This window comes from Fukomys damarensis, unplaced genomic scaffold, assembly GCF_012274545.1.
Source record: "Fukomys damarensis isolate Sample0158 unplaced genomic scaffold, DMR_v1.0_HiC HiC_scaffold_2, whole genome shotgun sequence".
Taxonomy (NCBI): Eukaryota; Metazoa; Chordata; class Mammalia; order Rodentia; family Bathyergidae; genus Fukomys; species Fukomys damarensis.
Window position 1 is genome coordinate 5,958,482 of NW_022900914.1, and position 22,997 is coordinate 5,981,478.

Consider the following 22,997-nt stretch of genomic DNA (forward strand, 5'->3'; position numbering starts at 1 on the left):
TCTTGAACTCACAGCGATCCTCCTGCCTCAGCCTCCCGAGTCCTGGGATTACAGGCGTGCGCCACCAGGCCCAGCCAAAACTTAAATTCTTTTGGGAAGATATCTGGAAAGGGAATAGCTGGGTTATGTGGAAATTTCTAGTTTTAGTTTTCTGAGGAATCTCCATGCTGATTTCCATAGTGGTTCTACCAGTTTACATTCCCACCAATAATGCAGAAGAATGGTGTCCCCTCCCCCTGCAGCCCTGCCAGATTTGTTATTTGATTTTTTTTTTTTTGGTACGGAGATTGAACTCAGGACCTGGTGCTTGTGAGGTAGACATGATGCCACTGAGCTAAATTCCTGGCCCTATTATTTGATTTCTTGATGATGGAGATTCTTTCTGGAGTAAAATGAAAGTTCAGTGTGATTTAAATTTGTATTTCTTAAATGGCCAGCAATGTTTTATGCATTTTCATGTATTCATTGGCCAGCTGTACTCCTGAGAAGAACCTATTTATTTTGGTTGCCCATTTTTTCATTTGGGAAAGTCAAAATAAAAACTTAAAAGGGCTGGCCTGGGTTCATAGTTATGCGGGAGAGCACTTGCCTAGCATCCTGCCATGTGTAAGGCCCTGGATTCAATCATCAATGCCACCACCAAAACAAAAAAAGAAGAACCTAAATGCTAAATTGGACTTATATTAGCCATAAGTTAATTTTTAGTTAGAACTAAGTTTAATTTTCACCTGCCTTATAAACTAACTAGTAGGGTACTACAGTCTCTGTTTGCTATAAATTCTTCCTAAGTTAAAAAATGACTACCTTTGTTACTACATAATACTTCCAAATAACTTTTAACATTATGGACATTTATTTATAAACATTCTTTTGTTATTTAACATTGTTCCCAATATTATTCTTTTATATATAATGTCATGGGCCATAAAGTAGATAAATAAATGTTCATGAAGTAGAAATAGAATGAAGAAAAGTGGGCCCATGCTGCCTTGTTTTATGCTCATTTTGTGTATAAACCTAACACTTTGGTTGACATCTATAATTAAACTGTATTTAGTTCAAACTCTTTTATAAGACATGAATTCTTCAAATTTGAGTAAGAGCACATTACTACTAAAATTAGTAACCTGATTTTAAACATATACATCACTCATTTTAAAAATCTGTCTGGTGCATCAATCTGTATAATTCCATATCATGTCCGAAATGGAAGCAATGCTCACATTAACCCTTTTAAAAAGAATTTTTAAGAATATGTTTGTAGGCAATCTGTTAGAATTAAATTTAACTGTGGATGGCAAAATTCAAAGTCACAGGCCTGATGGAAGACTTCTTATGTTAATCTTTAAAAATAGTTCTGATAAAGCAAACAACAACGATATGACAATGAATCTTATAGAACTTACTTTTTTGTGCAAATAATTCATTTTTCCCAAACGAAAAATTTCTAAGCTCAAATCTTTGAATATACAATATGCATTTAGTTTATCAACAATGTGCTGATTTAGCTCTAGGAATAGAAACAAGTTAGAAGAAGATGCTATTGCTCAAATACTGGATAGTAACATCACAGCAACTGCTTTCTGAAGGTTGTGGAATGGTTATTCCTTAATACTACTGTTTTCAATTTAGGTGTGAAAAAAAGCATTGACAGTTCTTTACAACTTTGTATTTACCTACAATCAGCTAATAAAACTTACACAAAACTAAGAAATCATCACCTAGGTTTCTTGGTCTGGTGGTTTGAGCATAATGCATTTTCTCAATTCTAAACAGTGCACACGGTAACTTAGTAACTATCTAGGGGAGATAATTTGGCTTTGGGCAAGGGATTAAAACCAGAATCGGAACAAATGCTTTTACAAGTTTTCATTATTGAAATTGCCTAAACATTTTCTCTGAAAAATTTTCATATTAAACAAATATATATGTAAGCATACATAATTCTTCACAAATGGAAAGCAATCTTACGAGTATATTACTCAATTGCTACTGGCTTTGTCTGCAATCATCTGGTGAGAGGAAAACCCTTTTCATGCTTGTCTGGTAGGGTGCTGCCTTTTGTCCTTCAGTTTTATGCATAAAACACAACACATCTTTAGGCTATTCTTAAGTGTTCAATGGCAAGCAAACATTCTAAACAATGCTGCAGAACACATCTGCACAAAGACACGGGATTTACGGCACAGTAATCTCACAGGACAGACACATGCAGTATTCTAAGATAAACTTGACAGTATTTCAACAGGAATACTTTAAATTTGCATTTTAAAAAATTTATGTTTTATTTTCACTGAGTTTACTGGTATATTTTAGGTGTCCAATACAGTTACGTTCATCATTGGGATCTTGTACCCTTATATGATGCATCTTGGTCCTTATTTTGTTCCCAATCCCCTGCCCTCCCTTCACCCCCTCTACCCTTCCCTATTTACAAAGATTTTGTTTCCATTTTTTCCTTTTCTCGCATTTTTTTCTTTTCCCTTATTTCCTTTCCCCTAACCCACTTCCCCTACTCCTTTCGCCCTTTTCTTCCTATTTCACATTTTCAATTACACAATTTGAACCTTATTTATACTTTTAGTCTTTCACATCAGAGAAACTATTCAGTATTTGCATTTATAAGGTTAAGGAAAATCATCTACACAAATATTTTAAGTCTCTACCGAAAAACTTCTATATCCTCTGTATCCTGCCACAAGCACAAGCTGCTTACCATTCATAGCGGTGGGAAACTGAGCCATCATGGTCCTGAATTGTTCTTGCTAGCTCTCAGCCATCTGCAACATACAAACATGGTGCCATTAATAATAGAACAAGGGCAGAGCTTAGAGCACTCGCTAAGCAGTAGGAATGTCTGTCCCTTTCAAGTCACACCTCCAACACAAAACAATGCTGAGCTTCTTGCTGCTGCCGAACAGGCAGAATCTGCATTTGGGGAACACTGGGAGATTCTGTTGGGTGATGAACCTATACATAACCATGTGAAAGAAAACACACACACATACATGGCTAAGTACATAATCATGTCAAAGAAGAGATTCACATACTGAACAGCAAATACCGAATAAAGAATGGCGTGAACCAACATTGTTGGAGAAATTAGGGAAGAGGAAGGAAGGTCTGTTACAGCTAGGTAAGAATGTATCTCAGCGAAATCAACTGTGAAAATAATGTATACAGTAACATGGAAATTCCAATATTTTTTATTTTTAAAAATCCCCAAACAAGAAAAATATCCAAAATAAATGTAGCACAGTTGTTTAATTAAGCTGCACAGGTTTGTAAAAAGGTTTGAGTAGGGGTGGGGATACACAGTTTAGGGGTACAGCATTCACCTAACATGTCTAGACTCTGGGTTCAATCCCCAGTACCACAAAAGAGTAATTATTAAAACACATACATAATTATTAAAATCAATATATATTTTAATTTTATTATTATTTTCCTGGTACTAGAGATCAAACTCAGGACCTTGCACTTACGAGGCAGGCATGGAGCCACTGAGCTAAATCCCCGGCCCAAAACATATATATTTTTTAACACAACTAAATGTGGTGGGCAAGTATTCTACATTAGTAAAAGAAAGTCTTTTGGAAATTAACAGCTCTGGGTTCAAAGTCACTCTGCTATATTCCTTGCTGTGATAATGGAAAAGTTATTTAGCCTTTTCAGATCTCAGATTCTTCATCTGAAAAAATATTTTGCAGACTTTTTTTAAAAGTATTAAACAAGGGCCAGGGATGTAGTTCAGCCACACAGTGCCTGCATGGCAAGCTTGAGGCCCCGAGTTCTATTCCAGGCTCTAAAAAAAAAAAAATAAAAAAAAAAAAAAAAAAAAAAAAAAAGGGGGATTAAACAAGCCAGGCATGGTGGCAAACTCTAGGAGGCTGAGGCAGAAGGATTACAAATTTGATCCCACCCCAAGCAATAAGATGCTGTCTCAAAATTTAACAGGGGGAGGGACTGGGGATATGCATTATGGAAATGCTCTGGATTCAATCCCCAGTATCACCACCACCACAACCACCACAACAACAAAAAATGTCTTAAATGTAAAATATACTCAGGTACACTGCCCAATACAAATGGCTACTATTTTGCAAAAATCCCAAATTCATTATTTAACTGTAAATAAGTTGAAATTCAAAACTTATTCCATGTTTTTATTAATTTTATCGGTACATTTCAGGTATAAAACGTATTAACATTCATCATCAAACCCATGTTGGTTCTTATTTTTTCCCCATTCCCCTGCCCTCCCTTCAACCCCTCTATCCCTTCCTATCTACAAAGACTTCATTTCCATTTTTTCTTTTTCTCATGTTAATTCCATTCCCATCTTTCTTTTCCTCATGTTCCATGAATCTTGAAAGAAGGATATGTCAGGGTGAGTGAAGGCCTAGCAAATTTTTAGTAATATATCTGGTAATAATATTGCAGGAAAACATCACTATATTCAAAGACTGCTTAGTATCTCACCTATTTACCCGAATTTTTTGAACATTAGCACTTTAGAAGTCTAAGAAAAATACCTGCATAGGCCATTTTAAACAAAGCCAGTATATTTTGGTGCACATCACAGTAGAAATCATCACTAGAAAAACTGGCTGACCAGCTATCAGTGGGTACAAGGTACCACTATCCCAGTGAAGTCAGTATCCCCAGAAATATGAATATATTTCATGTTACTTAGGGACATTAACAAAAATACTGGTACATAAATCTTCTTTATTTACAAGAGAAATGACAGAATCCTTTCTTCCTACAGAGCGAACTACTTCATGCATTACTTTTTACACAGATCACTATGTGGTAATCAAATGGAATTAACTATGACCCAAAGCTCAACGACACCAGGCACTGACAGTCTCATACATCCTCCTAGATGAGCCAGGAGCAGGCAATGGGATGGACAAACCTCCACTAAGTCTTGAAATGGCACTGCCGATTTGGCTCTTTTGACTCTTTTTTGTATGTTGCTACTGCAACACCACCCTCCCTCTCAAAGTGTACATGCCTTCTTTAGATATCAGTAAACTTTACCGCAGTGGAGTTTATGCCTGCTACCACACTCAGACTTCCTGGGTAGAAGGACATTTTACCTGTGTACACACACTGTCTCCATTCCTGTCCTAAGAGCTGAACTCCATGCACTGGGAGTGTTCACAGAAAAGTAACATTAAAACCACAGTGAGTGCATGTGGCATTGGAACTCCCACAGGAGGTACTGTGTTGAGCCTTCAAGGATAAGAATTATTTATAATTATAGTTAAGAATTCTTGACTTGGACTTGTAGAAAATCAAATAACAATAACTCAAGAGACCTCTGAGGCTCTAGGTGAGGAAATAGGCTTTGGATTTCCCAGCCTGACCGTCAGTCACCTTCGCTTTACTCAAACCTCATTAAGGGTTCATAAATATGTACTGCATATCATGTATGTAATTAGGATCAGAGTGAATTTTGGAACAAGTATGCTTGTGGAGTGCCCCTGATATATCAACACCCTGCCAATCAGTCCTGTCAACCACACCTAAAGGTTCGGGGAGACACAAGGACTGAGGCATATATCCTTTAAATTCCAAAAGCCTGGTAAATCTTGGGGCTGCTGTGTGCTATGTTCTTTGTGTGGTGCTTCTGCTATTCTGTTGTTACAGGAAATAATACTGGAAATGAAATGTGAAATATTATATCTCCCAACTTATTAACTGTGTGATACCCTGAGCTCTTGCTCTCTAAAAACTGAAGAATGAATTCTTGGAACAGAGGGTAATGGTAAGAAGGTATTTATTGATAGGAATGCTCCTGGGGGGAAGAAGGGGACCAAGTGGGTAGCCTGGGGGCCCTATTTTACAGAGGAGTTTTATAGGGTGAAACCCACATGGGTAAAATGTGGGCCACAGCTATGAATGCCCAATAAAGTTACAAGTATAGACACGGGTGAGGGTGGTCCAGTTGGAAACGTCACGTAACAAGCGTGGATGGAAAGAACAAAGGTTCTCCTAGGAGGTGGTGGGTCCAGAGGGCTCTGGTCACCTACCAGGTGGCTGATGTTTACACAGACTTCATTAGGCCCAGTGTCCGTTCTTTGAGGAAGTACGTGGGTCTGGTCATCTTGTCTTTATCTTGGGGCCCTGTTTCCAACTGGTGTGTCTCCGGTCACAGCTACGGTATGTTTTACCTTTGTCCGGACCCTCTCGAGGACCTAGTCCTATCTGACTGCCTATATCTCTACCTAACTCATCTGTCTATAACACTGTCACCCCAACACCACTTTTCTGTGTGTGCCGTATCTTTTGTGGTCACAAACTTGCCCTGAGCACAACTTCCCACGATCTCAATAAATGTAGCTGCTCTCTACTTGCCTTTTGGATTGCGTGCTTGCAATTCTTCGCTCATTGTACCCAAGAGGCTGGATTATACCTGATTATCACATGGTAATAAGCAGCACTCCCTGACTCTGGCTATGAGAGATTATAGAATAAAAGGAATCTAAGAGACAACTCTCAGGTGAGACTCAGTAAACTGCGATATCACTGAGACAGTCCGGGTCCACCCAAAAGGGGACAGAACAATCAAATACCGGGCAAAGGCGCCACGGGGATTGTTCTTGTTTTGTGCATTCACAGCAGAACCAAACAAGGACATGAATGAGGACACAGGACTCACACACAGACCGGGGGTTAAAAAACAAAAACAAAACAAAACCAGCTACAAATTCAGCCCACTAGTACTGACACAAGCAAGGGTCAGCCTCCTGAAAATCTGCCTTAACTTATCAAAGCTGACCAATAAGCTGCCTGCAACTAAACTCAGAAACTGAGTAGTCAAGACAGAGTACTCTGCAAGTGTTTTTGTGGAGGTGTTTTGGGGGGTTTTGTGTAGGCTGGAGATCAAACCCAGGCCTCATGCATGGTGGGCAAGTGCGCTCTCACTGAGCTCACCCCCAGTCATTAATTAATTAATTATTTACTGGTACGGGGATTGAACTCAGGAGCGGCGCCACTGAGCTAAATCCACAGCCCCATTTTTTCATATTGACATAGGGTCTCACTAAATTGCACAGACTGGCCTCGACTTTACAATCTTTCTACCTTAGGCTCCCAAGTACTTAGGACTACAGACAGAAACTACCATGCTGGTTAAAAAAGTTAACATAGGCTAGGAATTCAGCTCAGTGGCTCCGTGCCTGCCTGGGAAGAGCAAGGTCCTGAGTTTGCTCCCCGGTACCCCCCCAAAAAAAAAATTAACACAGAAGTTAGTCTCATAAACCTAGTCACGGGTATAACAAGTGTAACATTTTTTACTTCCTCAATTTTAAATTGTCATAAGTAATGTAAAACTAAAAGAGGGCATATACTTGCAAAGTATCTTCTTACAGGCAAGCACCACTATTTTATTAGTTTTTGTGACTGAGATGCAATTTTAAAACATGAGAGAAAATCCACCAAAAGCATTATATATAGCACTTCTATAAATCTACATACAGAAAGCACATTACCAAAGATGACTCAGACAGGAGAAAGACAAAAAAAGAACAGGATCCCAGGATGAATTAAGCCTTTATTGGTTAGATCAAGTTCTAACCCTACAAATCATCTGTCTAGAATCTCTAGTCACTGCGTTCTGTGAATTTAGCAGAATGTCACATGGTAAATGCTCAATAACTGCAGGCAACACCCTGACATAAAATGATGGAATGAACCAAATAATACGACAGGGAGGGCAAGTCCCTTGGGCTGAGGTGCAGGTACTGGCATTACAGAATCCTCTGTACTTTGTGGGTGGGGTTTAGCCATGCACGCATGCAGACACTGTGCGGTAACTTTTATGTATGTACGTAACATCTGGTTGACTGTGATAACATCTAAACACGGTGACACCACTTGTGGGAACCAGTAAGCTTTAAAGCACACTATTATGTATCTCTTCTATGTACGCTAATTCTCTCTGCTCTATTACCTCATGTTTAACATTTTGCTAGTCTAAAGGAAGAACAAAAAAAAAAAGAGAGAAAGAATTCTACTAGTCTACTTGATTTGTAGAGAAATAACTGTAACTGAAATTTTGAAGATTGTAAGATATGACATTTTACATTTTTTAGAAAATCATTTTACTTTACATAATCATAATAGTTAACATTTGCTGAGTGTTCCTATTAATTCAGTACACTTCTACTGACCATGTACAATGTCATGCTCAACACTCCCTGAGAACCAGGTTCCACATTTTGCCAGACACTGCTAGATTCTTTGATAATACTCATTCCCCTCACAAGATCCCTACAAGGCACATGATAGTGTCCCCACTTCACAGATGAAAAAGCTGAGAGGCCCAAATTCAGTAAATCATGAAACCAGTGAGTCTTTCCAAACTTATCTATCTCTAAAACTCATAAATTTCCCACAGGCTTTATCTGCTGTTTCCTCTCTTAAACACAGATGATAGGTCACAGGTTCCTCCAAGCAGCAGGTCGACTTAAGGTGGGCAATTTATAGGGGAGAAGAGAAACAAGCCGGGCTGTCTTTGAACACACAGGACCACACATGATTCAGGAAGTGCTGTCTCCTATTGTAACTCTGAAAGCGAAGCGAAGGGAAACCAGCTTCTCCTCAATGACACGCTTGGTGGCTCGCTAGCAAACATGCTCTTCTACCCCATGGAGGGGCTGACAGCAATGACAGGCAATTCTGGCAGTTTGTAAGCATGATGAGAGCTGTGCTGGTTAGAATACTCAGGTGGAAACTTCCCTGCTCAATAAAAACTAATGGAAAAATGACACTGTTACCATTGTAGAAATAAAGAAAATATATTTGGTAGTTAACAGGTATAAAGCAAAGAAAACTGTTTTGGTTTAATAGAATCAAAATGCAATTTGAGGAAACACCAAATATAATTTGGAAAATTAGGAAAATATATTTATATTAAGAAACAGAAAATCAGAAACTGAAGTAGGAAGTTTTTCTACAAAAAGTTAAGACCCAGAAAAGGAAATCATAATCATATTAGTAAAAAGAGGCTCAGCTGAGGTTTGTTTTTTTTATTGTTGTTTGTTTTAAGACAGTCTTGCTAAGTTGCTAAATTGGCAAGGCGGGGCTCTAACTTGTGATCCTCCTGCCTCAGCCTCCCAAAATGCTGGGATTACAGGTATGGGTCACCACATCCGGCTACGGTTGGGGTTGTTTGTTTAGTAGCACAAAATTATAGAAAGAAAGAATTATAGTAATTATCTACCCCAAAACCACCTGTTTTTCAAGATGGGGAAACTAAGAAACTTGTACAGGCTCCCAAGTTAGTAGCAAAACTGGTCCCTGAAGCCATCTCTGGAGCCTGGGGCCAGGACTCGGTCTCTGAACACTTCCCCACTTGCTTATCACATCACCTGGGACATTTACTAATGCCACAGATTTTTCTGGCCCCATTTCTCGGAAATTATGAACTAAGAAGTCATTGTGTAAATTATGGCAAGAATCTCCTAAAATTGTCTACCATCCTTGAGACCCTTCCAGAGGGCCCCTCTTTTTTTCCCTTAAAACAGTCTTCTGCTTAAATCTTCTAATCAAAGTCCAAATTTATTAGTATGAAGTATAGTGCTCTTTAGAAACTCACTCTAACCTTTTTTTTTTTTTTTTGAGACAGGGTCTCACTATGTAGCTGAGACTGACCTGGAACTCACTATGTAGCCCAGGCTGGTCTGAAACTCACAGCGATCCTCCTGCCTCAGCCTCCCGAATGCTGGAATTATAGGCAAGCCACGTCCGGCCAGAAACTCACTCTAACCTTCTTTACCACACTTATCTCAAGATACTTTTCCTTGAGTACTTTGTCCTAAGTAACCTTTTCTTGAAACAACAACTTTTCCTCTCCCCATTCCTTCACAAAGAGGTGCTGCCTCTGCCACAGCCACCATACTTTCCTATCCTTCTTTAACTACCAACTCAAATGTCTTTCTTTAAAAGACTTCTATCCTCCCTGGCAATTTGTCACTATCTTTTAGGTATGTCTTGTTCAACTCACAATAACTTCATTCATCACACTGTACTTCAATCCCAGGCTTCGCATGTTTGCCCGTTTCACATGCCCTGGGCAGACCATGTTTATTTAACTTTGTATGCTTAGTTCCTCAATCAGATCTCCCAGAAAAAAATGCTCAATAAGTATTTGCTGAACAAATGAATTGTGTAGATGAACAATACAGTTGACACAGAAGAGAAAAAAGGGGGGAGAGCAAAGGAAACAGGGAGAGAGGCAATAAACCAGGTAAAAGATTGGAGCTGGGGCAAAACTGGTTCTGAGAGCTGGGCAGAATCTGTCACAAAGCCGTGGAGGCCCAGGGAGTGTGTGCAGAACACAGGATCCAGGATGACTGTAGCTCCTGAGCACTGCACCTGGAACACGCAAAGAAGGGCTATTTTCAAGTCTTCATTTACATCCAGCATGAAGCCCAGTGAATCTTTCATAGGGGAGCTTAAATCTGGAGCCAGGTCATTTTTTGTTTTTTTGGGTACCAAGGATCGAACTTGGGTTCTTGTACTTGTGAGGCAGGCAGTGGAACCACTGAGCTAAATCTACGGCCCCTCAAGGGAGGTTTTTTTTTTTTCAGCTTTAATTGAGTTTATTGGTACATTTTAGGGATACAGTACAGTTACATTCATTGTTGGGATCTTGTACCTTTACATGACAGGTCTTGATTCTCATTTTTTCCCCTTGTCTCTGCCCTCCCTTCACCCCCTCCTCCCCTCCCCATCTACAAACACTTTATTTCCATCTTTTCATTATCTCACATTTTTTCTTTTCCCTTATTACCCTTCCCCTACCCATCCCACCTTCCCTACACCTTTAGCTCCTTTCTTCCCATTTCTAAATGTCAGTAATCTTATTAGGATCTTATGTATTATTACAGTTTATTCACACCAGAGAAACTATTTGGTATTTACACATGTGTGACTTATTTATTTCACTTAGGAGTGTATCTTCAATATGTATCCATTTTCCTATGAATGAATCTATTTTCTCATTCTTTATGGCTGAGTAGTATTCCATTTAATAGAAAACCACATCTTCTTCAAGTGAGTTTTTGATAGGACAAACATCCCGATGCCTTAATTCGTATGAGGGAAAAACCCACCCTGGACGTTAGATGCACACGACCCCTTCCTTTACGTGAGTCTGTCCACTGACCTGCTCTCACCTGCACAGCATAATTCTTTTCCATCTTCAATAAATGTACGTCCGCTATCTTTTCTGTGTGTCTTGTTCAGGACACCAAGAACCTGGAAAGAATTCCCCTGGGACCCACTATCAGGCAACGATATCAAATTGAACATATTCTTCAAAAAAGATCTGATAAGGCAGGCAGAGCAGCTACCTAAACACTTCCTTGATACTTTGTCGACCTTAGGACTGTGGACATTCAAACCAAACTGTCCCTCCAAAATGGCTCTTCTGTAACTTTGGTTTGTTTTTTTTTTCTTTTACATATACTGTACTTTTATAGATAAACATTTATTCCCCAGTAAGCTCTGAAGGCTTTTTATTAGCAGTCCAGAGGAAGGCTTGGGTTGTTCAGTTATACTTTAAATCCTAATACTGAAACGTTGGCTAGGTTAAGTAAATTTGACTAAAGGCTGACATTCGAAGGCAAGATCCTGAAAGTATAATTTATAAAGCCCTCTCAGTGCTTCCTCAACTCCTAGTATGTGCTAGGTACACACAGCCAACTCTCAAACCCTCCTTGTTGATCAGCCGAGAAAAATGATCACGGTCAGTTCTACACAAGAATGACTGGGGCAAAATTACCGACTACTTCACAGGGTGTACAGCAAAAAGCTGTCAACACAGTACATATATTCCCTGCACCCATTCCCCACCTAGCCACCCATTCCTTTCTCATTCACGTATTCATCAAACATACATGGTCACTGTAAGAAAAGGACGTGAGGACCGCTGTAAGAGGCCAGAGGACAGACCTAACACTGCAAAATTATGGTGAAGTTACAGAGGAGGGAAGATTTGTGTAACAATTATTTAACACGTGGCCAGAAGCAGAGTAAGTAAATGACACTGTAGAAGTGTGTGGACAGGGACTATTTAAAGAAAGGAAGTTTCTAAACCTATAAAGAAACTGGTTGAAGGAAGGAAAGTACCAAGCCAGCATAACAATAGGATCACTTCTATTCTAAGACTGCAATTTGAAAGTGATGCAATTGCAAGGAATTAACTTAATCTAGAAACTGGTTGAAGGAAGGAAAGTACCAAGCCAGCATAACAATAGGATCACTTCTATTCTAAAACTGCAATTTGAAAGTGATGCAATTGCAAGGAATTAACTTAATCTTTTTTAAAATTAGCTTAATCTTAAAGAGTTAAAAGAGATGAAATCAGCGAGTTTTCAAATTATACTTTCTGGAGTTCTAGAAGTTTCAGGGAGCTACAACAGAGCAGAGAGAAAAGGTCGAGGGTAGGAAGAGATACCAACTTCAATGAGAGCAGTGCTGGCTTTCAGTTTTATATATGGAAGCGTCTTCATAAGATTTTATCTGATAATTCCTTTTAAAAAGAAACAGCAACATACCAGATTCCATCTCCTTCATTTCAGAAAAATTAAACAGAAGCCAAAGGAGTAATTATCAACATCACACAGGAAGGAAGCATCAGGTCATGCTTTTGATTTGGGACCTCATCATGCAATTCATGGAGCATTCATAAGTTTTAAAAAATGACTTTTCCAATTAATGACCTAATACGGGTATTATCAACGAAAGACAGTACCCTGGGAAAGCATGTATAGAAAAGAAAAAGGAAAACCTGGTCTTGGAAGGGCAAAGGGAAACTATTCTAACAAGCAGCATAGGATACAGAACTGGATTTGGTTCATGACATGAAGACATCACTCGTGAAGAGAATGGCGTATTCCAGGGGGTGAGAACTCGGACCTGAAAAGAACAGAGGAAGATTGGGCAGGATTTTCTAACAACTAAATAAGGAAGATCAAAGAAGAGTATCAAAGATGAGCTTCTATCTTGGATGACTATAGAATATTGATATTAACTAAGACAGAAGCTCTGAGAAAGTTGGGAGATGGCCAGGCTCCTGGCACACGCATGCAACCCCAACTACCGGGACGGCTATGACAGGAGGATCACAAGTTTGGGGCCTGACTGGGCAACTTGGCAAGACCCTGTCTCAAAATAAAATTCTAAAGGAGGCTGGGGATGTAGCTGAGTAGCAAAGCACTTGCCTAGTACAGCAGGTTTAGCTGAGTGCAGTGCTACATGCCTGTAATCTCTGCACTCTGGGAGGCTGAGGCCAGAGGTTCAGAAGTTCAAGTCCAGCCCAAGCAACTTAGCAACTCAGTGAGACCCTGTCTCAAAACGGAAAAAAATACAAAAATAAAAAAGTGTTGGGAATGTGCCTCAGTGCAAAGGCCTTATGTTCAATCCCCAGCACCCGCCCCCCCGCAATTCCTGGATTTTTATCTTCAACAGCACAAAACAAAGAAAGCAGAGATTTGAATGTTAAATTTGGGGGGTAAGCAGCATTTAATTGTGAACATATCCATCATACCTATAAAAACATCCACGTGGAGATACCAAAAAAACAGTAAAAACTATTTGACATGGGGACCCAGATTTGATAGTCTTTAGGAATTGGGAACAGCTGTCATCATGTTAGTGAATAACATTACCCATGAAAGAATGCATAAGAAACAAAAGAAGTTAGAAACAGGAGAAATCAGAACATAGTTTTAATTTTTAAAAATTTAAGGAGGTAGTTATTGCCAAATGTTGCAGCAGTCAAGACTAAGCTGTTAGTTTTAACACTTTCACCAAGTTCAACTGCAGTACAGTGGTGGCCGCAATGTAAGTCAAACTGAAGTGGATGAGACAGTAAAGGTGATGAAGTGTAGGTGACTCAAGAAATATGTTGTCACTGGGCACCTTGGTGTGTGCTGTAATCCCAGCTACTCAGCATGCGGCAGCAGGTCACAAGTTTGAGGCTATCCTGGGATACTTAGCAAGACTCTGTCTCAAAAGTTAAAAAAAAAACAAAACGGCTAAGGGGGTTCAAGATATAATTCAACAGTAGAAAGCCTGGGTTCATTTTCCAGTAGTGAGAAAAAAAGATTGTTAAAAGGGGGAAGGAAGGGTGGAAAGGGAGGTAGAAAGTTAGAGCTTTTAAGCAAAGGAGGCAGCGTTGTTATAAAGTTTTAGTTTTTAAGTGGAGAACAAAACTATCTTAGTATATCAACACTTTTTTGTAGTCTTTAAACTCCAAAGTGCTTTCCATACAGTAATTGCCAATGTAGACCAGCCACATTTCAAGTGCTCATTAGCCACATGTTGCTAAGTGAGAACAGGACTGTACTGAATAATGTGGTTCTATAGGCGCCTTATCTGTCTGTGGGAACTTATATATTCTCCCCTGTTTCAGTCTTTTTCTCACTTATTCAGTCTTTTATTATATAAATAATTTTAAAATGAAGCCTGCAAAACATACAGAAGTATAAGGAACAGAACATGAAAGTTACTGTTTACTATTCCACTCCCAAATCACCCCCAAAACAACCATATCAGCCTATCAAGTACATTCTTAAGTCTGTTTTTACATATTGTACAAATATACCCATACCCACTTATATTTTTGTTTTAACTATTGTGGAACTTTTACATTGTCTTAAGCTTTTTCTAAGACAATGTTCATCAGAAATACCTTATTCTCTAATTCTCCATAGTAAGAAATGACAGATTGATCAAATTTCTCTCAATATTCATGTAATACCATTGACTGAAACCATGAATTCAACTTGTTTTTCTCAGGTATTTTGTCACAGGGACAGGAAACTAATACAGTATTCCAGCTGTGGAATGAAAAGGAGAGAAAGAGAATAACTTTAGAGAGGTAAAACCTGAAAAATGCCGCTTGACTTAGATGATCAAAGTTGATCAACAATCACAAAGCAAGTCAATGGTATGTATCCTTAATATGATGCCGTGAAAAAGGCACTTGACCTCTGATCTTCCTCCCCCAAATCCACTAACCCAATCAAATCATGATAAAAAATAAATTATGATAAAACAATCATACCACAGCGATATATACTCACCCATGTTTTAGCAGCAGTTTGCAATAGCTAAAACTTGGAAACAGCCTAATTGCCCATCAACTGGAAACTGGATAAAGATTTTTTAAAATATATAAAATAGAGTATTACTCCGCCATAAAGAACGAGAAACTAGATACATTTATAGCTAAATGGATGCACACTGAGGACATACTCTTAAGTAAAATAAATAGGACACATGTGTAAACACCAAATAGTTTCTCTGCTGTGAAAAACTAAAAGGGTAAATAAGGATCAAAATGTATAATTGATAATGTGAAATAGGAAGAAAAGGTCTAAAGGAGTAGAGGAAGTGGGAGGGGTAGGTGAAAGGAAAGAAGGGAAAAGAAAAAAGGAAAAATGGAAACAAAGTCTTTGTAAACAGGGAAGGGTGGAGGGAAGGGTGAAAGGAGGTCAGAGGAATGGGGAAAAAACAAGAACCAAGATACATCATGAAAAGGTACAAGATTCCAATGATAAATGTAACTACTGTATAACTAAAATGTACCAATAAACCTAATGGAAAAAAAAACCCCACAAAAGTTTGTAAACAAAAAATCTTCCATTGTAATGAGTGACAAAAGTGCTATCTACACTATAATTAAAATTAACTAAAAATATTACATCACATTCTCTCTATTTATCTTCTCTCTCTCCCTGTTTATCTTCTTTACTATAAAATAATACCCTGATTGGAAATCACTAACAGGCTGAAAAGAATTGATTTAGATAGGAAAATTGTGGGTGAGCCTTTTTTCTGTTTTCCAAGTTTTGTTGTTGCTGAGTTTAAATCCCATATAAAACACATACAAAAAAATGGTCAAGCAATTAATCTCAGTAATTCAGTAAAAAGAACTCTAAGATAAATTTCAACTTGTTTTTCAAAAACCAATAATGCCATAATTTAATCCAGTAGCTGTAGCATCTAGAAACTTGCCCTTGTATATTAGGCTATTATAAATAATATTAAATAAGTATTTTAAGAAAACACTTAATTAAAATTACTACCAATTTCATCTAGAATCTAGTGTTAAAATTACAAATACAGAGGAAAAATATAGTACATTCTTATACAGGCTGCCCATGGTAGAGACCTAAAGGGATTGGTATCTGAATTGATACCACATCCAGACAGGCAGGGTCTACCTGTGGACAGCTTCCTCTATGACTGGTAGTTTCCAATCGCAACTGAAATACTAACAGAACAGAACAGGAGAGGAAAAAAATCAAATACACGGCATAGCCAATTGGCAGAAGGCGTTCATTCACGTTCAGTTCTAGACAACCAATATGCCATTTTAAAAGTTAACCAATGCTCCAGCACCAGCAAGCGGGTGCTTCCCTGACATGAGCAAGGAAGCGCACAGCACACCCAAAGCCCCTACTCCTGAGGACAAGTGGGCCCACACCCCGACTCACAAGGGGGAGACCATCCACTAACTCCAAGCTGGTTATACGTTTTGTTTCCCCTTGACACGGGGCAGCAGAGGTGAGGACTAACCAACCAACCAGATCCTGGATGAGAACAATGCCCTGGTAGGGAAGGGAGCAACCGGATCCCTGACTGTCCACATAAAGCCCAGCATTCCACTGCAGCCCCCGCCTTACAGCCTACATGCAGCAGGGAGTAGAAGGCTGACCATGGTGCCCACCTACCAACAGGATCAAGGTGATGCCTTTCATAATCACTTTTAGAGTGATTATACCAGGCAGGCTGAGCAGTTAAGTAGAAGGTAAAGATGCAAAATCACTAACAGGAAACTAAGACAGTGACAGGAATAAGTCAATACCTGTCAATAATAACGTTCAAAGTGAATTCTCTCACTTCCTCAATCAAAAGACACAGATTGTCTGGTTATGGTGGTGCACGCCTGTAATCCCAGCACTTGGGAGACTGAGGCAGGAGGATTGCTTGGAGTTTGAGGCTAGGCTAGGCTACATAGTGAGTTCAAGGCTAGCCTGGACTATACAGCAAGACTGTTTCAAAAAGAAAAAGAAAAAAAAAAAAGCAGGGCGTGGTGGCACACACCTGTAATCTCCAGCACTCAGGAGGCTGAGGCAGGAGGATCACTGTGAGTGTGAGACCAGCCTGGGCTATATGTGAGTTCTAGGTCAGTTGACTACATATTGAGACCCTGTCTCAAAAATTAAAAAAAAAAAAAAAAAAAAAAGAGGGATGGGCCTAAAGGCATGCGCCCCCCCCCCCCGGCTCTGGACTTCCTTTTTTAAAAAATACTGATTAAACCTATGGTTACTCTCCCAGGAAAAAAAAAAACAAACAAAAAAAACTCCCACACAAATGCATAAAATGAGGCATACAATTCCAAAGCTTTCAACTTCCAATTATGTGTGAACTTTCAGAGAATTCATATACTCCAAAGCTAAAACCCTTAACTATAACATACAAATCCTTAAAAAGTATACTAGAGGGTTGGGGATTTAGCTCAGTGGTTCTGCTGCCTGCCTCACAAGCTCAATGTCCCAAATTTGATTGGTTAAAAAAAAAAACCCAAAAAACAAAAAAGTATACTAGAACCTTAAATACTGTATGGTATCTCTTTTTTGAATGAGGCAAAGTACAGTTGGATAGAAAGGGAGAAAAGGACAGATCTGTTATAAATGGAAGTGGTCCAAGGGAACAAGACGGGGGGGGGATAAGAATAAAGATATGTCACGTACAGGAACCTAGTAACCCCAATTAATGTAAATGCTATGTGCCATAACTTGAGCTATGACAAATAATATCAACAAGCAGGTAAAAGAGGACAGGGGAACTGGAGGAGGAAGGGAGAGGGGGAAAAGAGGAAAGGGGATTAAAAAAAACAAGGTGCAATATGTACATGTCACCACTCCCCAAGACAACTGTAAACTGTACGAACTGCAAACACGCACTAAAAATATTTATTTTATATTCTTAAAAATTATACTAGAGTGGAAACAATATTTCTACGTCTACAATCCATCATTCTCAAACTATTCCAGCCATGACCCACCTGAGACCCAGCCCACGCATCTGCTCCCATTCCCCAGCACAAAACTCCACGATGAAGAATTACATTAATGCAGCAATGAGAAGCAGCAAAGGGGTCCACGAAAAAATTTACAATGTAACCTTAATTCTACAATTATATTAACCCAGAATATCAGCAATTGAAATGACATCCATCTAATGAAAATGCCAATGATGCAGTGAAAATAGTGATCTAAATGTGACTGTGCACAGTGAAAACTTTTCAGTGGCAAGAAAGCATTGCACCACTGGTAGATTTAAAACTAAATCAGAGCCCTCAGTTACTTCTAGTAATTAACTTTAGTTTATGAACACTAATTTTCAATAATCCTGAAGGAGATCATCAGGAAATAGTCCATGGTAGTCCATAAAAATCAAAGACTATGGGAAAAGAACAGTACCAGCACCTAAGAACTGAGGAAATGCCTTTTGCTTTATCATCATGAGGAAAAGCCCAGAGGCCTAGTATGTGCCTCAAACCATACCAGAGAACCAGTGATCTAATTCAACAATTTTCAGAAGTCTGAGTGACTCAACAATAATCTAAGAATCGCCTGAAGTAGAGCCCATATACATTGCTGGTGGGAACATAAAATGTTTCAACTGCCTTTCAAAACAATTTGGAGGCTTCTCAATATGTTAAATGTAGATTACTGTGTAATTCAGCAATTCTACATCTAAGAATGAGTCCAAGAGAAATGAAGGCAAACATATGTCCACAGAAAATCCTGTACACAAATGCTCACAGCAGGATTATTACAATAGCCAAAAAAAGCAGAAACAACCCAGATGTCTATCAACCAATGACGAGACAAATAAAATGTAGCACATCCACGCAGTAGAATATTATTTGCCCATTAAAAGGAACGAAGTAGGCTGAGGGAGGAGGATGACAAGTTCAAGTCATTCCTGGGCAACTTAGTGAGACAATGCCTCAAAATAGAAAATAAAAAGAGCCAGGATGTAGCTCAGTGGTACAGCACCCATGAGTTCAATCCCCAGTAACACAAAAAAATAAAAGATAAAAGGAATGAAGTTATCATATACAACATGTATTCATCTTGAAAACATGACAGTAATTCCAAGAAACCAGTTACAAAAGACTACGGCATATGAAACATCCAAAATAGGCAACTCGGGCCAGGGATTTAGCTCAGTGGTGCTGCCACCTGCCTTGCAAGTGCAAGGACCTGAGTTTGATCCCCAGTACCTAAAATAAAAACAAAACAAAAAAAAAATAGGCAACTGCAAGGAGAAAGATCAGTGGCTGCCTTGAGCTATGAGATTCTGGGGAAAACGAAGAATGACTGCTAATGGGTACGTGGAATTCTTTTTAGAATGATGAAAATGTTCTAAAGTTAGGCAATGGTAATGGCTGCATAATTCTGTAAATATATACACTAAAAACCACTGAATTAGAAACTTTAAAATTGTAAGCTTCATTTTTTTTTGTTTTGCTTGGTTTTGCAGTGGGGATTGAACACAGGGTCTTCCCGCTGAGCTACATCTCCAGGCCTCCTTCTCTCTTGCTTGGAGACAGGGTCTCACTAACTCTCTAAACTGCTCAGGCTTGGCTTCAACTTGTCACCCTTATGCCTCAGCCTCCCAGAGGGCTGGTATTACATGCCTGCATCACCATGACTGGCTGAATTATTATATCTCTATTTTAAACAATCTATTATCTTTCACATGACAATGTACTTTAAGAGTCTATGTTCTGCTACCGTTACAGAATTCAAATACCTCTACGGAATTCAGTTTCACCTTATTCCCAAGCCCCTCTTCTTTGTACCTGTGAAAGTGCCCTTCTTTTTTGGTGACATTCCCATGATGAGATCTTCCTTTCCCGCATTCTATTTCATCTTGTACGTACCTCATCGAAGTATTACCTAGGATTGTAGCTTGTTTTCATACCTGCCCCACCTCCACTATAGACTGTGAGAGCCTGTGAACTATGAGAGATTAACATACTTTCTACAGCACGGAGGTCAAGTAGGCTGATGTAGCAAACTGTAAACAGCCAACCTGAGCTTGAATCTCATGCAATTACTCCCTAGGTACACGGAGGATTTACCCATGGAATAGCTTCAATTTCCTAATCTATAAATGTGTATGATTGTACCTAAATGACAGAATTTACGCGTGTGTGTGTGTTACTGACTGAACCCAGGGCCTCACACATGCTAGGCAAGTACTCTACCACTAAGCCACACCCTCCACCCCCTTTAAAATTTCGACAGTGTCTTCCCCAGTTGCCCAATCTAGACTGAAACATTTGATCTTCCTACCTCAGCCTCCCTAGTAGCTGGGATTAGAGGCAGGTGCCATCATGCCCAGCAATGCCAGGTTATCTTAAGATTTAGGTACCTGCAAATATGCCACAGACTGAAGGTGCACTTAAATAATGGCTATTACAATTATTTATAAACATTATTTTCAACTACAGTCATTAATCAGTATGATTTCACTAAAAATTAATTTATATCAATTACTAATAAAACTTTCTAATGTAAGTCAATTTTGAGAAAAACATTCTTTTTGCTAAAATTGCCTTGCCACCTAGGCAGCAATGACGCCATCTACATGGAATCCCAACACTCAGGAGGCTGAAGGACTGCTGTGAGTTCAAGGGCAGCCTGGCCTACATAGCAAGACCCTGTCTATAAATAAATAGAATAAATAAATAGGCCCCAATAATACAAAGCATGCTGAGACCTAAAAGCTTCAAAGAATAGTGAAGTGCAGTACCTCAGCTATGCAATCCCAGCACTTTAGGAGGCCAAGGAAAGAAGATCACAAATTTGAGATCAGTTTAGATAATTTAAGGAGACCCTGTCTCAAAATTTAAAAACAAAACAAAACAAAAAGGCCGGGGCTGCAGCTCAGTAGGAAGGCCCTGGGTTTGATCCCTGGTACTGGTGGGGTGTGGAGGAAAATCTTCTCTACACAAACCTAATTCTTAATTCTGAAACTTAGTCTCTTCAGTTTAAGATGTTTAAGCACAAACTATAAGCTTTGATTTTTATAAATGTTAATTTTAGCCCCCAAAGAATCAACGCATAAAAGAACAAAAATGATAAACTACAGTGAAGCCGTTACTACTCAAATTATATAGAAGATTTAAATTAAACTGATTTTAGAAGAACCAGTCAACAACTCTGAATAGGACAATTTGCCCACACAAAGCAGGGAAAACACCTAAGAATAGCATGTGACTCAGCCTCCACCCAGTAAGAAAGGGTAGGGGAAGGCCAACTATTCAGTCTATTTTCATCTGTCTCACATCAGTAAACTTTAAAGCAAAATCATTACTTGCTCTGAATAAAAAGTATACAGGGAAGTGGCTGAGGATGGCAGTGTACGGCTGTTCGAGGAGGCTGAGGCAGGAAGACTGCAAGTTTGAGTCGAGGATACCCAATTTGGTCACTTGGCAAGGCTTTGTATCAAAATTTTCTATTTTATTTATTTTAAATTGCCAGTGTTGAAAGGTCACTCCACAGCCATAATGTATTCTGACCTCATAACTAGACAGTGTGCTGTAGGTGACCGCAAGGAGGGAAAGGGAATGCTGACGGTTTCTGCAGGCAAGGATCAAAAGGCTTTGTGCTTCCATGAGCACGGACGAGCACGGCAGGGGCACTGGGCTTCAAGACGAGGCCAACTGCAGACACAGTGAGCTGAGCAGATTCACACTGCACCCACCAGAGGACACAGCCTCAGCCCAGCCACGTCCTCCTTTTCTAGGTGTGCACAAATCATGCAGGGCTCTCTGAGCATGCGGGATGGATATCCCACAGACATTTCCCAATGTCTCATTACTTCAGGGTATTTTATTTCTAAAACAAGTCATGATGCTGAGCTTTCAGCCATTCTGCCATTCTACAAGCTACTGAAAAAAACATTTTATAAAAATGTTTTAAAAGGGCCAAATGTAGTTCAGTGCAAAGGTCCTGGGTTCAACCTCTAGTACTAAAAAAGTATACGTGGAAAAAATTCAGATAGATGTTTCATTTTTAAATAAAATACTGCCTTTCTGAAACAAAGATAACTGTCAAAGTTTTGAAGTGCTATGGGAAAACACAAAACAAAGTATGAATAGATTAACCTATCCACCACATATGTAGTATATGTGCTGCTGAAGCAAGCACCCTATCCATATATTTAAAATTTCTTTAAAAACAAGAGAGTAGAACTGCAAGACATATGAAAACCAGTTAGTATTTTAATGCTTAGATAACTATTAAAATAATGAAAACACTAAGCCTTCAAATACTTTACCATGGAAGAAATAAAACTGGCTAATAAGTGTTAATATCAGCAGTAATTAAGAAAATGAAACTTCGCTTGGTTTCTGCTCACGAATGTACCATTTACAAAAACAAAACCAAACAAAAAACCCCAAAAAACAAAAGCAAAAAATCCCACTAACCTTGGTTAATATACAGGAATAGGAAAGGTAAAGGAACTGATTACTTAGAGCCATAGCTCCTAGGAATACAAATCAGTAGTATAACTGCAAAGACAATGTGAAAATATGTATCAGGAATCCTAGCAACACTCATGCCTGTAAGTCAGTAACTTTACTTCTACAACTGGCCGGGGTGGCACACACCTATAATCCCAGCACTCAGGAGGCTGAGGCAGGAGAATCATCACAAGTTTGAGGTCAGCCTGAACTACACAGTGAGACCTTGTCTCAAAAAAACAAAACAAAAATAATAATCTTACTTCTAAGAATGCCATAAGGAAATAACAGATGTAAGAAGTGCCTTATTTACAAAGATCTTCACAGCAGCACTAATAGTTATAGAGAAAAAACTGGAAATAATATGACTGATCAACAATGAGGAGATATACTGAGCCAAGTATTGTGCTACCACTTA

The 22,997-nt window shown here is 39.0% G+C and overlaps 1 protein-coding gene across 1 annotated transcript in view; it reads right to left on the reverse strand.

Annotated features, from left to right (window-relative positions):
• The window catches only part of Itsn2 (intersectin 2), a 101,675-nt gene extending 98,895 nt beyond the window's left edge, over positions 1–2,780 (reverse strand). Inside the window, exon 1 of the mRNA XM_033762143.1 lies at positions 2,717–2,780. Within this exon, the coding sequence (XP_033618034.1) occupies positions 2,717–2,747 (31 nt within the window). The 5' untranslated portion in view covers positions 2,748–2,780. The remainder of the gene's footprint in view (positions 1–2,716) is intronic.
• Between the last annotated feature and the right edge of the window lie 20,217 nt (positions 2,781–22,997).